This window comes from Zalophus californianus, chromosome 15 (genome assembly GCF_009762305.2).
Source record: "Zalophus californianus isolate mZalCal1 chromosome 15, mZalCal1.pri.v2, whole genome shotgun sequence".
Taxonomy (NCBI): Eukaryota; Metazoa; Chordata; class Mammalia; order Carnivora; family Otariidae; genus Zalophus; species Zalophus californianus.
This window is the reverse complement of record NC_045609.1, coordinates 55,747,515-55,762,519: the sequence shown is the minus strand read 5'-3', so window position 1 is coordinate 55,762,519 and position 15,005 is coordinate 55,747,515. Positions and strand designations below refer to the sequence as shown.

The 15,005-nt window shown below is 37.8% G+C and overlaps 1 protein-coding gene across 6 annotated transcripts in view; it reads right to left on the bottom strand.

Moving 5' to 3' along the window:
* The window catches only part of ENTPD1 (ectonucleoside triphosphate diphosphohydrolase 1), a 133,415-nt gene extending 118,476 nt beyond the window's left edge, over positions 1-14,939 (bottom strand). For 4 of the 6 annotated variants that reach the window (XR_003519965.2, XR_003519966.2, XR_003519967.2 and 1 more), the window contains exons 1-2: positions 8,488-9,008; positions 4,707-4,813 (exon numbers count right to left, since the gene is read on the bottom strand). Coding sequence is in view for 1 of the 6 variants with exons in the window: in XM_027594495.2 (XP_027450296.1) it covers positions 4,707-4,813; positions 8,488-8,510 (130 nt within the window). In the remaining 5 variants the exon portion in view is untranslated. Of the gene's footprint in view, positions 1-4,706; positions 4,814-8,395; positions 9,009-14,814 lie in introns of those variants that run through there. The other 2 variants (XM_027594527.2, XM_027594535.2) reach the window with 2 other exon arrangements.
* Between the last annotated feature and the right edge of the window lie 66 nt (positions 14,940-15,005).

Here is a 15,005-nt window from a genome sequence, read left to right as displayed (position 1 = left end):
GATGATTTGTTTTTAAATGTACCACCACTGAGAAAATGCATTGGTCAGTTCTTACCCAAGGGAGAAGGTAGAGGAAGATGGAGACAAATGTTTGATTAAGGAAACAAAAGAAGATATTTCATAAGAGTTAACATAAAGGTGTCATTCTTACTGTTGACTCTATTGTTTCAAGTCTTTGTGTAGGTGGGAGCCAGAAGCTTTTAAAGTGTAGGGAAGGAAAAGGCTTTGCCCTTTTTCTCAAAGCAAATCTACTCTTTTTAATTAACTTTCTGGCTGTTATCTCTTTACTTCACACCAGGAACTTTGTAACACCCCATTATTACACCATCTTGAGGAAACAGATATTACCCTCCTGAACTCTGGTAAGAAGCCTAACAGCTCAGGACTGACTACTCAAAGAAAGTTTTTGCATAGACCCTCTGCCCAGTAAGGCTAAAGGAAACAAATTTTTAAAACTCTCTAGGACTTGACAAGCAATTTTCCATGTAGGTAATTTTCATTGTTCATATTTGTGTTTCTCTGAAATACAATTGGTAGGAACTCCATTTAAATGCTAGAATATCCAATATGTGTTTAGAAAGAGAGAGAAGGGGGGGAGAGAGAAATACTGGAGAAGAACTGAGAATTCAAATAAAATTAAATATATTCAGTGATAGATAGCCTTAGTAAGTTACTATTTTTATATTCCTAAACCTGCTAAACCATTGCTCTGGTTTGTAATACCTAAACAATAATAAACTTACATTAGGATTTAAAAAAAAATGGGGGAGGGGTTGTGGAATGGATACTGAAATAATTTAATTTACACATAATGTTTTTGTGAATTCTCTGATATTTATATAACTGTCACCCCAATATGGAAATTTTAAATTTGTTTGGGTTTTGGTATCAGACTGCTAAGAGTAATCATATAGATAATGGTTTTTTGGTGTTATTTTTAGGGTGCTGCTGTCAATACAAAATGAACAAACCTTTTAGAATCTCTAAAAGAAAAAAAGAGAGTTTTATTCGAGAGTTTTATTCGAGGGAACACACTCTTCATAGGGAAGAAAGTGCTCCAGAGAATGAATAGTTTTTGCGGCTTAGGTCCTTTTATACAACTTTTTTTTTTTAATTTCCAATTGGTTTTATTTCTTTTTTTTTTAATTAACATATAATGTATTATTTGTTTCAGGGGTACAGGTCTATGATTCATCAGTCTTACCAACACCCAGCCGTCACCACAACACATACCCTCCCCAATGTCCATCACCCAGCCACTCCATGCCCCCACCCCCTCCCCTCCAGCAACCCTCAGTTTGTTTCCTAAGATTAAGAGTTTCTTATGGTTTGTCACCCTCTCTGGTTTCATCTTGTTTTATTTTTTCCTCTCTTCCTCTATGATCCTCTACCTTCTTTCTTAAATCCCACATATCAGTGAGGTCATATGATAATTGTCTTTCTCTGTTGACTTATTTCACTTAGAATAATAATACCCTCTAGTTCTGTCCACATCATTGCAAATGGCAAGATTTCAATTTTTTGATGGCTGCATAATATTCCATTGTGTGTATATATCTATATCTATAGATATAGATATAGATATATACATATACCACATCTTCTTTATCCATTCATCTGTCAGTGGACATCTGGGCTCTTTCCACAGTTTGGCTATTGTGGACATGGCTGCTATAAACATTGGGGTGCACATGCCCATTTGAATCACGACATTTGTATCTTTCGGGGAAATACCCAGTAGTGCAATTACTGGGTCGTAGCTCTATTTTCAACTTTTTGCGGAACCTCCATACTGTTTTCCAGAGTCAATGCACCAACTCGCATTCCCACCAACAGTGTAGGAGGGTTCCCCTTTCTCTGCATCCTCACATCTGTCGTTTCCTGACTTGTTAATTTTAGCCATTCTGGTGTGAGGTGGTATCTCATTGAGGTTTTGATTTGGATTTCCCTGATGCCAAGTGATGTTGAGCACTTTTTCATGTGTCTGTTGGCCATTTGGATGTCTTCTTTGGAAAAATGTCTGTTCATGTCTTCTGCCCATTTCTTGATTGGATTATTTGTTCTTTGGGTGTTGAGTTTGATAAGTTCTTTATAGATTTTGGATACCAGCCCTTTGTCTGATATGTCATTTGCATATACCTTCTCCCATTCTCTCTAGTGTCTTTTGGTTTTGTCGACTATTTCCTTTGCTGTGCAAAAGCTTTTTATCCTGATGAAGTCCCAATAGTTCATTTTTGCTTTTGTTTCCCTTGTCTTTGGAGACATGTGTAGCAAGCAGTTGCTGCAGCCGAGGTCGAAGAAGTTGCTGCCTGTGTTCTCCTCAAGGATCTTGATGGATTCCTGTCTCACATTTAGGTCTTTCATACATTTTGAGTCTATTTTTGTGTATGGTGTAAGGAAATGGTCCAGTTTCATTCTTCTGCATGTGGCTGTCCAATTTCCCCAACACCATTTGTTGAAGAAACTGTCCTTTTTCCATTAGATATTCTTTCCTGCTTTGACGAAGATTAGTTGACCAAATAGTTGAGGGTCCATTTCTGGGTTCTCTATTCTGTTCCATTGATCTATGTGTCTGTTTTTGTGCCAGTACCATATTGTCTTGAAGACCACAGCTTTGTAATAGAGCTTGAAGTCCCGAATTGTGATGCCACCAGCTTTGCTTTTCTTTTTCAACATTCCTTTGGCTATTTGGGGTCTTTTCTAGTTCCATACAAATTTTAGGATTATTTGTTCCATTTCTGTGAAAAAAGTTGATGATATTTTGATAGGGATTGCTTTGAATATGTAGATTGCTCTAGGTAGCATAGACATTTTAACAATATTTGTTCTTGGGATCCATGAGCATGGAACATTTTTCCTTTTCTTTGTGTCTTCCTCAATTTCTTTCATCAGTATTCTGTAGTTTTCTGAGTACAGATCCTTTGCCTCTTTGGTTAGATTTATTCCTAGGTATCTTATGGTTTTGGGTGCAATTGTAAATGGGACCGACTCCTTAATTTTTCTTTCTTCTCTCTCATTGTTGGTGTATAGAAATGCAACTGATTTCTGTGCATTGATTTTATATCTTGCCACATTACTGAATTCCTGTATGAGCAACTTGTAAAAACTTAAAAGATTATAGATTAACATAAAGGCAGGAATCATGAATTTTAACATGGAATGCAGAGGGTAGGAGTGTTGATCAATATCTTAAGCACAAGACAGTTTTCCTTTAGGCTATTCATTTACAAAGCAGGTGTACAATGTATGCTTGGCGGGCCATAAGTCAGGCTTTTGATTTAAACAAAGTTTATGTACACTCATACTGACTTAGAAAGAAATCTAACATCTTATGGCTTCCCATATATATCAAGCCTTGGAGAGTTTTGCTCTCATCACTGCTAAGAGAGACCCATTCAAAATAAAAATATGTTTACCATGTGCCTGCTAATATCTTAGATTTCCTTAACTATGAGTGGGGACAAGTTATTTTATTCCACAATTAGTTGTAAATAGCCATGAGAAAAGTAACAACAGATTCTAGGTTTAAAATAGAAGGAAATGCCTGCATTTAAATGAATTATAAATATTGATATTGAGAGATGCCTGGGTGACTCAGTCGGTTAAGTGTCTGACTCTTGATTTCAGCTCAGGTCATGATCTCAGGGTTGTGAGATCAGGCCCTGCATCAGGCTCCATGCTGTGCATGGAGCCTGCTTAAGATTCTCTCTCTCTCCCTCTCCCTCTCCCCTCTACCCTTCTAAAAAACAAATAAATATTGACATTGAATATAAATATCAATTTGACCAATAAATGGTGAAAGAGGGGGTAGAGAGATTGCATCCTCCCCACAACACATTTTGAGTCCTCTTTATGGCTGATTGACTAGTGAGAGAATCTTTCCACAAAGAAATGGGTATTAATTAAAATAAATATGAAGTACAAATTGCATACAGTTAACCAGAGGAAATTTCTAAACAACTTGCAAATAGGAGGTAGAGATCTTGAATCATCTCTAGAATGAATTCTGACTACAATTCTCAGATATGGAGAGGAAATTTCTAGAAGGTAAATGTAAATGGAGGCCTCATCTTTTGGAGTTTGTCCAGGCCCATTGATACAAGGGTTTCTCTTGGTTAAACAAGTCCCTTCCCCCCCTTAAATAAATAAGAAAATTCAATGTACCAAAACTATTACTCAAATCTAAAGGTCAGGAAACATTGTGAGTACAAGTGCGATCACATCTCCAGATGTTGGAGCTCCATGTTTTGCCCAAACAAATCCCACCATTTGACTGGATTTGTTGGACTAAGCACTACAGGGGACAAATTGGCAGCCCATCAACTTTTGAACCTGAACTGGGCCATAATTTACTGTGGAAACACTGTTGAACAAATTTCACGTCTCTTGGAAGCTTCCTGGATTATAAACTCTGAACTAGAGCTAGCAGTGAGTGACCAGACAGACAAAATTTAAAAGGTTATGTTCCCAGAGAAGTGGAACCACCTTCCAAACCAGGTAAGAGGCCCCTGCCCTATTCCTACATCTTACAGGGACCCATAAACCAGAAACCCAAAATGATGAATTTAGTGAAAATCACATGGACACTTCTGTCACTCAGGAGACCAGTGCTCAGTGATGGCACTGGGCAACTCACAATGTTACACATTTGCTGCTGTGATTCACACAGTTCAGGCCCCAGAAAAAAAGCTCTGTATAGCTCTTGCCTTGTGTCCATGAAGAAAAGATGACTGTATCCAAATGAAGAATTGAAGACTGAGGCACTGCTGATATCAGAGATGGGCATTGTTTCAGAGTGTGGGGAGAATTTGAGCTAGAGAAATAATTAGGAAAAAAAATTAAATCATCATATCTTTCCTCTCAAATTAAAAAACTGCACTAAAGTTTTTGAATAATGAAATATTTGCCAATAGAGCAAAGTGTTCATTTTCTTGAACTCCTTATATCCACTATTCAAAATTTAGCACAGTTTTTTACAACAGTTGCACGTGGCAGCTGAGGAACAATTTGTGATATTAAACAGTTATATCCTAAATTTGTACACATGTAAGTCTAGATATAACATATATGAGACACAGCACCTATTCTTCTCATTGACAACTACAATTATAAACAGTTTCAGGTTTATAAAAATATTTAACAAGACCTAATTAAGCTTTTAAAAACTGAGTTAAAATTTTCAACTACATTTAAATAGCGTTGGTGGTATAGTGGTGAGCATAGCTGCCTTTCAACTACATTTAAATAAATTTAAATTTTGATATTCATTATTATTTATGCTTTGCCTTGCCTTTAAATTTGGCAGGTAATTTTTAATATATTAGAAGAAAAACAATTTCTTGAAGACACTGAATTTCAAAGATTTTTACATTCACTTAAATTGATATACTTTGCATAACAAAATATTCAAATTTTATATACTTTTTGTGCCAGTTGTAAAAGTTGGCCTCAAATTTTTTGACATATCTCCCATAGAGAGATAGGGGGTCCATATACTCTCTGGATGGGCTTATAACTGCTTTAACCAACAGAATACAGTGGAAGTGACACTATATGCCTTCTTTTTTTCAAGATTTACTTATTTATTTTAGAAAGAGAAAGAGTACGGTGGGGAGGGGCAGAGGGTAAGAGAGAATTCTGAAGCAGATTCCCTGCTGAGTGCAGATCCGTGCACAGGGCTCAATCCCAGGACCCTGAGATCTTGACCAGAGCCAAAATCAAGAGTCGGCCACTTAACCAACTGAGCCACCCAGATGCCCCTGTTCTAACTATATTTAAAGTAATCATGTGAATTGGTCTTTAAGAGTTCTAATTAGTATGTAAGTAAAAGTAAGCCACTAAAATATGTTACGATTTAAATAGCTGGTGTCTTTTTTTTTTTGGAAGGCCATGCTAATTTTATTAATCTATATAATACATAAAGTATAAGTCTAGAATTTAAAATCACAAACTTTTCTAGAAATCAGTAATACAAATAACCTATATTAATCAGGACAGGAACCCAATTCAATTATCTTAAACAAGAAAGGGACTTTATTGGCTCTCAAAACTTTAAAGTTCAGAAGCAGGGCAGGCTTTAGGCACAGCTGGATCTAGGGCCTCCAGAAAAATGATAACAGAACTTAGTTCTCATTGCTTTCTGCTAGCCTCTGAGTTTCTCCTCAGACTCCGCACATGGTACAAATTCAGGCTTACATAGTCCTTAGTCTGTGGGATCTCTGCAGAAACTTCTTACCAATAGTCCCTGTAGAAGTTCTGTTGAAAGCTCTTTTTAGCCTGCCTTGAATTACATGCCCATTCTTTCACTACTGTGGCTAAGGAGCTGCAGGACTCAGGAAGGCCTGAGTCATAAGCATTGTACTAATTAGACATTGATTACCATTCCTCAATAGAAACTCATTTGTAGGGGTGCCTGAGTGGCTCAGATAGCTAAGCGTCTGCCTTTGGCTTAGGTCATGATCCCGGGGTCCTGGGATCGAGCCCTGCATCGGGCTCCTGGCTAAGCGGGGAGCCTGCTTCTCTCTCTCCCTCTGCCTCTCCCCCTGCTCATGCTCTCTCTCTCTCTATCTCTGTGTCTCAAATGAATTAATTTTAAAAAGAAAATCTTTAAAAAAAAAGAAACTCATTTGTGAGGCTATCTTCTTCTTTAATATAAGAGGGGGGTATCTCCTTCTTTTCTTTTCTTCCCCCTCCCCCTTTTCTACCTCATTTCATCTTCTGGAGACTGTCTGTAGTCCCATCTTTTCTCCAGTCTGACTCTGTGTAAGTTTTACTCTAGGCAGAGGCTGCTAATTGCTGACCACTATCCATTCCTCCTTCTCTCTCAGATACACAGGGTCTGTTTTTTGCTGAGCACAAGGTAGCCAAAAGATGACATTTCACAGCTTCCTTTGCAGCTAGGTGGGGATATGCATACAGTTCTGACCAATGAGATATACATTAAAGAACAGATGGGACTTTGGGGGAAATCTTTTGAGAAATGAATGCTATTCCTCTTTTTCCTCCCTTCTCCGTCCTGCTGCTTAAATTCTGAGTGAGATGGCTGAAGCTTGAGCTGTCATTTTAGAACATGAGAAGACATGCTCATCATCTAAGCCACAGGGAATGGGTTCCCCATGATAAATAAGAATTCTGTTACCAGGGAATGGGGAAAGAGATACTGAACAAAAAACAACATATATCCACACATAACCCAATAGAAAAGCTATTGTAGGTAATGGATATGAACAAACAATCCTGATAAAACTATAGATGGCCAATAAACATGAAAATAACTTCAACCTCACCATTAATCAGGGAAATGCAAGATGATTCTTTTTTTTTCTTTCTTGCCCATCAAATAAAAATTATCAAATGTAGGTAAGGCTTGTGGGGAAATGAGCATTTTCCATACACTTGGTGAAAGTAGAAATTTATGCAGACCTTTGGGAAAGCTAAGATGGGTCTATCAGAAAGCACATCCTTTGACCCAACAATCTGCCTTATACAACTCCAGCCAAAGAAATTCACACACATGCCCACAAATATATGAAAAAGATGTTTACCTTGACAATGTAATAGCAAGAGAAAAAATAAGAAAATAGTTAAATATTGGGTTTTTCATAGTACTGAATCCTAATTTTAAAAAAAGCAAGCTGTGGAATAGTACATAAAAATGATCCTATTTATATAAAAATAGTATTTATATGTGTATGTATATTCATACGGAAATGTATGGAAAGGGACTAGATGGATGTACATAAAACTGTGGGTGGTGGAATGTAATTGGAAGCGCTGGAGAAAAGTCTCTCTCTCTCTGCTCTTATACAAGTGTATCACTTAAGTTTTGTACAATGAAATGGTAGTCATTTATAATTTCACAATTAAAAAAAGAAAAACAGGCAAATGCAATTCACAATAGGAAACGCAAATGGACAATAAACATGAAAAGATGTTCCTCCTTATCAGTAATCAAAGAAAAGAAAGATAAGCTTTGTCTATCTGAGTGGTACAATTATTTAAGGATTCAGGATTGGTGGGAGTGTAAACAAACAGTCACTCTATTGATGGGGCTGTAAGTTAGTATCATCTTTTTGGTGATATTTCTCAAAATGTTAAATGTGCACATTCTGTCACGCAATAAATCTATTTCTAGCTATTTATACTATAGAAATACCCACATAGGCAGCAAAATATATCTAAAAGGATGTTAACTATGCCTTTATCTATAATAAAAAATTGGAAAGAACCTAATTATCCATCAATAAGGGGTTGGTTAAATAAAGTATAGTATCTTCATGCAATGGAATAGTACGTAGCCATAATCAGCAATGTCTCTCTACATCAAAGTGGATTGGAAGGCAAGTTTCAGTACAGTGAAAATAGTTGGTGTCTTTTATAAAATTATTTCTCCTACCTATAAAGGAAGTTCAGAGGTAGGAAGTCCTAGGCAGCCTTGAAGTTTCCATGGCTGTCAGAAATCCAAGTTTCTTCCATTTTGCTGCTTACCTTTGTTTAGCATGTCTTCTCATGTTCTAAAATGACAGCTCAAGCTTCAGCCATCTCACTCAGAATTTAAGCAGCAGGACGGAGAAGGGAGGAAAAAGAGGAATAGCATTCATTTCTCAAAAGATTTCCCCCAAAGTCCCATCTGTTCTTTAATGTATATCTCATTGGTCAGAACTGTATGCATATCCCCACCTAGCTGCAAAGGAGGCTGTGAAATGTCATCTTTTGGCTACCTTGTGCTCAGCAAAAAACAGGCCCTGTGTATCTGAGAGAGAAGGAGGAATGGATAGTGGTCAGCAATTAGCAGCCTCTGCCTAGAGTAAAACTTACACAGAGTCAGACTGGAGAAAAGATGGGACTACAGACAGTCTCCAGAAGATGAAATGAGGTAGAAAAGGGGGAGGGGGAAGAAAAGAAAAGAAGGAGATACCCCTCTTATATTAAAGAAAAAGCATCACAAATGAGTTTCTATTTAGGAATGGTAATCAATGACTAATTAGTACAGTGCTTACGATTAATACAAACAAGGTTTTTTCTTAAAGATTTCAAAGTGAAAACATATTTCTTTTCTCTATAATGTGTGCATTGTTTATTAAATGCTGTGAACCACTGTTTGAATTACATAGTTATTTTAATCATGGTTATAATAAAAATTAGTAGTGGTTAAAAAAATGGATCCTGGGGAGAGAAGTGGGAGGGAAGAGGAAATGGTTATGAAAGGACAACAGGAGGGACCTTTGAGGTGATGGAACTGCTCTGTGGTGGTGGACACATGAAACACACATATGATAAAACTGCATAGAACTAAATACAGGCACACACGAATGCTTAAAAGTAAAACTGAGAAAATGTGAAGATGGATGGATTGTATCAATGCTAATGTTCTGATTGTGTGTACCACAATTTTACCAGGTTTTACCCTTAGAAGGTACACAGGATCTCTCTGTATTATGTCTTACAACTTCATGTGAATCTACACTTATCCCAAAATTAAAAATTTTTTAAAGTATCAGTTGATGAAAATGATACAATATTCATAGCTAATTTTTTTAAAAGGAAAAAATTTTTAGAAGCTTGCCTTTTTACTCTCTTGATGTCTTTTTATTAACAGAAGTTCTTGGGGTGCCTGGGTGGCTTAGTCAGTGAAGCACCCAACTCTTGATCTCAGTTCAGGTCCTGATCTCAGGGTCATGAGTTCAAGTCCCATGTTGGGCTCATGCTGGGTGTGGCGCCTACCTAAAAAAAAGTTCTCAATTTTAATGAGATACTATTTAATCAGTCTTTTTCTTTATGATCAGTTATTTTTCTACCCAGCTTTTTAAAAAAAGATTTATTCATTTATTTGAGGGGGGGGTAGCATAGACGAGCAGTGGGAGAGGCAGCGGGAGGGAGAGAATGTCAAGTGGACTCCCCACTGAGCAGGGAGCCTGAGGCAGGGTTCCATCCCAGGACCCTGAGATCATGACCTGAGCCGAAATCAAGGGTTGGCTGCTTAACCAACTGAGCCACCCAGGTGCCCCTTCCTCTTTCCAGTTTAAGAAATATTTGCCTACCCCAAGATCATAAGAATATTTTCCGATGTTATCTTGTAGCAGCTTTATTGTTTTACTGTCTACAGTTCATATGAAATTAATGTTTGGGTATGTATAGCTAGGAGTCAAGATACACTGTTGTCTGTATGAATATCCAATTGATATCAAGCACAACTTACTGACAAGATTACCCTTCCCTCACTGCACTGTAGTATCATTTTTGTCATAGATCAAGTGACCACATATGTGTAGGTCTGTTTCTGGGCTCCATTCTTTTCCACTGGTCTAGCTGACTCTCTTACAGCCAAAGCCATACCATTTTGTTCTAGTAATTATTTTATCTTAATAATAAGAGGTAATATATAGTAGGCCCTCCAACTTTGTTCTTCTTCAAGATTCTCTTGGCTATTCTTGGCCTTTTGCAATTACATATGACATTTGAAATCAGCTTGTCCATTTTTACCGAAAAATGCTGGGATTTTTACTAGGACTGCAATGAATCTATACATCAATTTGGGAGAACTGACATGTTTTCATAAGTCTTCCTAGCCATTAATTTCGTGTAGCTCTCCATTTATTTAGGTTTTATTTAATTTCCTCCCAGCAATCATATACAGTTTGATATGCAGAGATCTTGCACGATCATAGATTTATTCCTAGGTATTTAATTTTTTGCTATTATAAATTTTACCATCTAAAACTTCAGGTGATATTTATAATATAATTGAGTTTACATATTGACCTTGTGTTTATCTTTCTCATTGCTCTTATTCCTGCATTTCTGTGCTTCCATCTGGGATCATTTTCCCTTTAGCCTGAATAACTCCCTTTAGCAATTCTTTGTGTGGGTTTGTTGGTGGTGATCTTCTTTCTCAATGCTTGTTTTCTAAACACATTTTTATCTTATCTTCATTTCTGAAGGATATTTTGCTAGGTACAGAATTATAGTGTAGCTTCTTCTAAGACCTTACTCAACTTTTTATGGTTTTCCTCATTTCTTTTTTTTTTTAAGATTGTATTTATTTATTTGAGATAGAGTGAGAACAAGCGAGCGAGCACGAGCCGGGGGGGGGGGGGGAGCAGCAAAGGAAGAGGGAGAAGCAGGCTCTCCACTGAGCAAGGAGCCCGGGGCTTGATCCCAGGACCCTGGGATCAGGACCTGAACCCAAGGCAGACACTTAACAGACTGAGCCACCCAGGCGCCTAGGCTTTCCTCATTTGTTAAAAAGTCAAGTTCAGAGGCACCTGGGTGGCTCAGTCTTTAAGTGTCTGCCTTTGGCTCAGGTCATGATCCCGGAGTCCTGGGTTCTAGCCCCACATCGGGCTCCCTGCTCAACGGGAAGCCTGCTTCTCCCTCTCCCACTACCCCTGCTTGTGTTCCCTATCTCACTGTCTCTCTCTGTCAAATAAATGAAATCTTTAAAAATAAAATAAAATAAAAATAAAAAGTCAAGTTCAATGGGGCGTTTAGTTGGTTAAGTGTCTGCCTTCAGCTCAGGTCATGATCTTGGGGTCCTGGGATCAAGCCCCGCGTCGGGCTCCATGCTCAGCGGAGAGTCTGCTTCTCCCTCTCCTTCTCCCTCTGCCCCTTCCCCCACTCATGCATTCTCTTAAATAAATAAATAAAATCTTTAAAGAAAAAAAAGGTTCAAGTCTTATTATTCTCTGTTTAAGGTAATGTCTTTTAACCTATATTTTTTGTAGATTTTCTCTTTTTCATTCTGCCTTGAGGGTTTTGAAGGAGGAATGCGGCATGTGCAGCTTCACAAGGTGAGCTAGTATCAGTCTTCAAGATATGAAGTCTCGGGCGCCTGGGTGGCTCAGTTGGTTAAGCGACTGCCTTCGGCTCAGGTCATGATCCTGGAGTCCTGGGATCGAGTCCCACATTGGGCTCCCTGCTCAGCGGGGAGTCTGCTTCTCCCTCTGACCCTCTTCCCTCTCGTGCTCTCTATCTCTCATTCTCTCTCAAATAAATAAATAAAATCTTTAAAAAAAAAAAAAAGATATGAAGTCTCTCTCTTCCTCCCAGATATCAAAAGCCATCACAGCTTTTCAGCAAAAGTACCTACATGGACTGTCCCTGCCCCCTTTAGAGCAAGTTCTTTTGCTACCCACTGCATGAGCAAGTGGGAGTAAGGCTGAGAGGCAGACTGTCTCTTCTTATAGCGGTACCTCAATCAATAACTCACATGTTGTCCAAGGGCCCTACTGATGCCAATCTTTTTTTTTTCTGTGTACCTAGACCGTCCCCAAGAGCCACCTGCATTTCTGCATTAAGCCTCTGTTATGCAACTTTTGTTTGTCTGGATTCTCATAATGCCTGGTCCACTGAGAGCACCCCTTCGTGTTTTTCAATATTAAGGTACATGCATGGATGCATATGAGTTTGTGTACCCATGTAACTTTTTTTGTAATTTCTAGATTTGGGAAGGAGGGGAGGATTTGGGAGAGGCTAGAGGCTAGAACTTGCTCTCAGTTGGCCATCCTGATTCAATCTGTTAAATTTTTAAGTACATATTGAACTCTTTTAATACCAAACACAGACAGCTGCTAGGATCATATGATCTAATTTGGAAATCTTTGCCTCTGAAGTGATGTCATATTAAGCTATTTCAATTTAAGACATGGTTTCCATGTTAAAACTGGCATCTGCAGGACATGTGTGAATAAATTCCATTCTCCCTCATCAAAATTACCTTTTAGATTTTAATATTAGATTTCAAAAGAATTGAGAGTTCTGTATCATAGATTCCTACAAACATAACAACAGCAAAAACAGAAAGAATATTATTGCTCAACTATAACAAAAATGAGGGGAATTTAAAAAATTTGTTAAGTGCTAAAATTAAAAATAAGAAAAAACAATTCAGAAAGATCCTGAGATTAAAAAAAAAAAGATTTTGAGATGTTATTTCCTTGTACTCAACCCCAAAATTACTTCAATCAACAGACTTTTGCCAACACTAATAAATTCAGGAATAATTTATCATTGATTTACCTTGATTGTTACAGTGTAAATTCCAAATTTTTAAATCTAAAATAATCTCCAGGTGGTTGTACAATAGAAATTTTATATAAATAAATGCAATCCTGAAATAATATAAACTCTAAATATTCTTGAGTTAAACCCAAAGAGTTCAACAAAACAATCTTTTTAAAAATATTTAATGTACATCTAACATGTCCTAGGTACTGTTCTAGGCATGGGACATATCAGTGAACAAAACAGACAAAACCCCCTGGTTTGTGGAGTTTATATTCTAGTCAATATATATAATTTGAATAATTTGAATTTGGTCCTTTCCTACAGAAATTACTAATAAGGTAGATAAATGTGTCATGCCCAAACACAAATATACATATCTCTTATAGCAGTCCATCATACAATCATATGAAAATATGTTTGACTTCCAGCTATAAAATAAATAAGTCACAGAGACAAAAAGTATAGCATAGGGAATATAGTCAATAATATCATAGGGGCGCCTGGGTGGCTCAGTTGGTTGAGCAGCTGTGTTTGCCTCATGTCATGATCCCAAGCTCCTGGGATCCAGCCCCACGACAAGATCCCTGCTCAGTGGGGAGCCTGCTTCTCCCTCTCCCTCTGCTGCTCCCCCTGCTTGTGTTCTCTCTCTCTCTGTCAAATAAATAAATAAAATCTTAAAAATAATAATAATATCATAATAATGTTGTTGGGTGACAGATGGTGATTACATTTACCATAGTGAGCATGGGGTAATATATAGAATTGTTGAATCAATACACTGCACACCTGAAACATTTATGTTACTCATGCTTCAATAAAAATTAAATCAATAAATATGTTTGAGAACATTTATAACACAAAAATACATTTAGCTACTGACTTCAAAAGTTTAGAAGTCAATACTTTTGTCAGAGAATGTGAGAAAGGTCAGGGGTCCTAAAATTTATCTGCCTAAGTGATTCACTTGGCAAAGGAGGTATTGGCTAGATTTTAGGTAAGTATACCAGATTTTAGACAACTCTTAACATATCTCCATTTATATCTCTGAACTAAGCAACTGAAATAATCCAGATGTCGGACCTGTACGGACTGAGGAAAACACTGGGTCTAGCGGGAGCAAGATTTTGATCATCCAGAGTTGTACTGTCCAATATGGTAGCTGCTAGTCACATGTAGTTATTCAACTTTGAATTACCTAAAAATTTTAAATTCAGCCCCTTAGTCACAGGAGCCACGTTTCCAGGTCGCAGTAGCCACACAGAGCCCCTGGCTGCCATATTGAACCGGGAGTAGACAGAGAACGTTTCCAACACTTAAGGAAGTTCTATTGGACGGTGCTGCTCTAGAGAATCAGAAGAAAACGCCGCCACTCCTGGGAAAGTCCAAAACTTCCCGAAAAGGGTTACAACAAGTGTCGATTATAATGGCAAAAAGATAAGTTTTCTTCTCTATCCCTTGGCTATTTCCATTCCTGCGTCTTATTTTCCCTTCAGCTCCTAGAAAATCTGTCTTCTCCTTTCCTTACTCTCTCTCCCTAGCTTCTCACATTTTTTCCTACCCATTTCTCACTCCCTTCTCTATTTTCTCTAATAACAACTCTGCAGTCCACAGTTAATGACTGCAGCATTTATTGAGGTTTATATTCTTTTATATTTCTCAACGTTAAAATTTAAGAAGCCTAATCTTTCTGTTTCCAAAAAAATACAATATTTAGAGGGAGGTTTTTTGTTGTTGTTGTTGTTTTAGGTGTATATGACCTTCTGTGTATTTTCCTTCCCGAGATCATTATCCTTCCTTAGAGTTTCTCACCTTTAGAATCCGGGGTGGAAAAGAAGCAATTCTCGTTCCAGCCTCTGGGGTTTCCCTCTTGGAGGAAGGGCTCCGTCCTGTGGGCCGCTACGCCGGCGCGGCACTTCGAGGCACCTCTCGTTCCGCTGACCTTCTACTGTCACCTAGCGGAGAGAAGCAAGAGCTCCTCCGCGAGTTTGGTCGTTACCAAG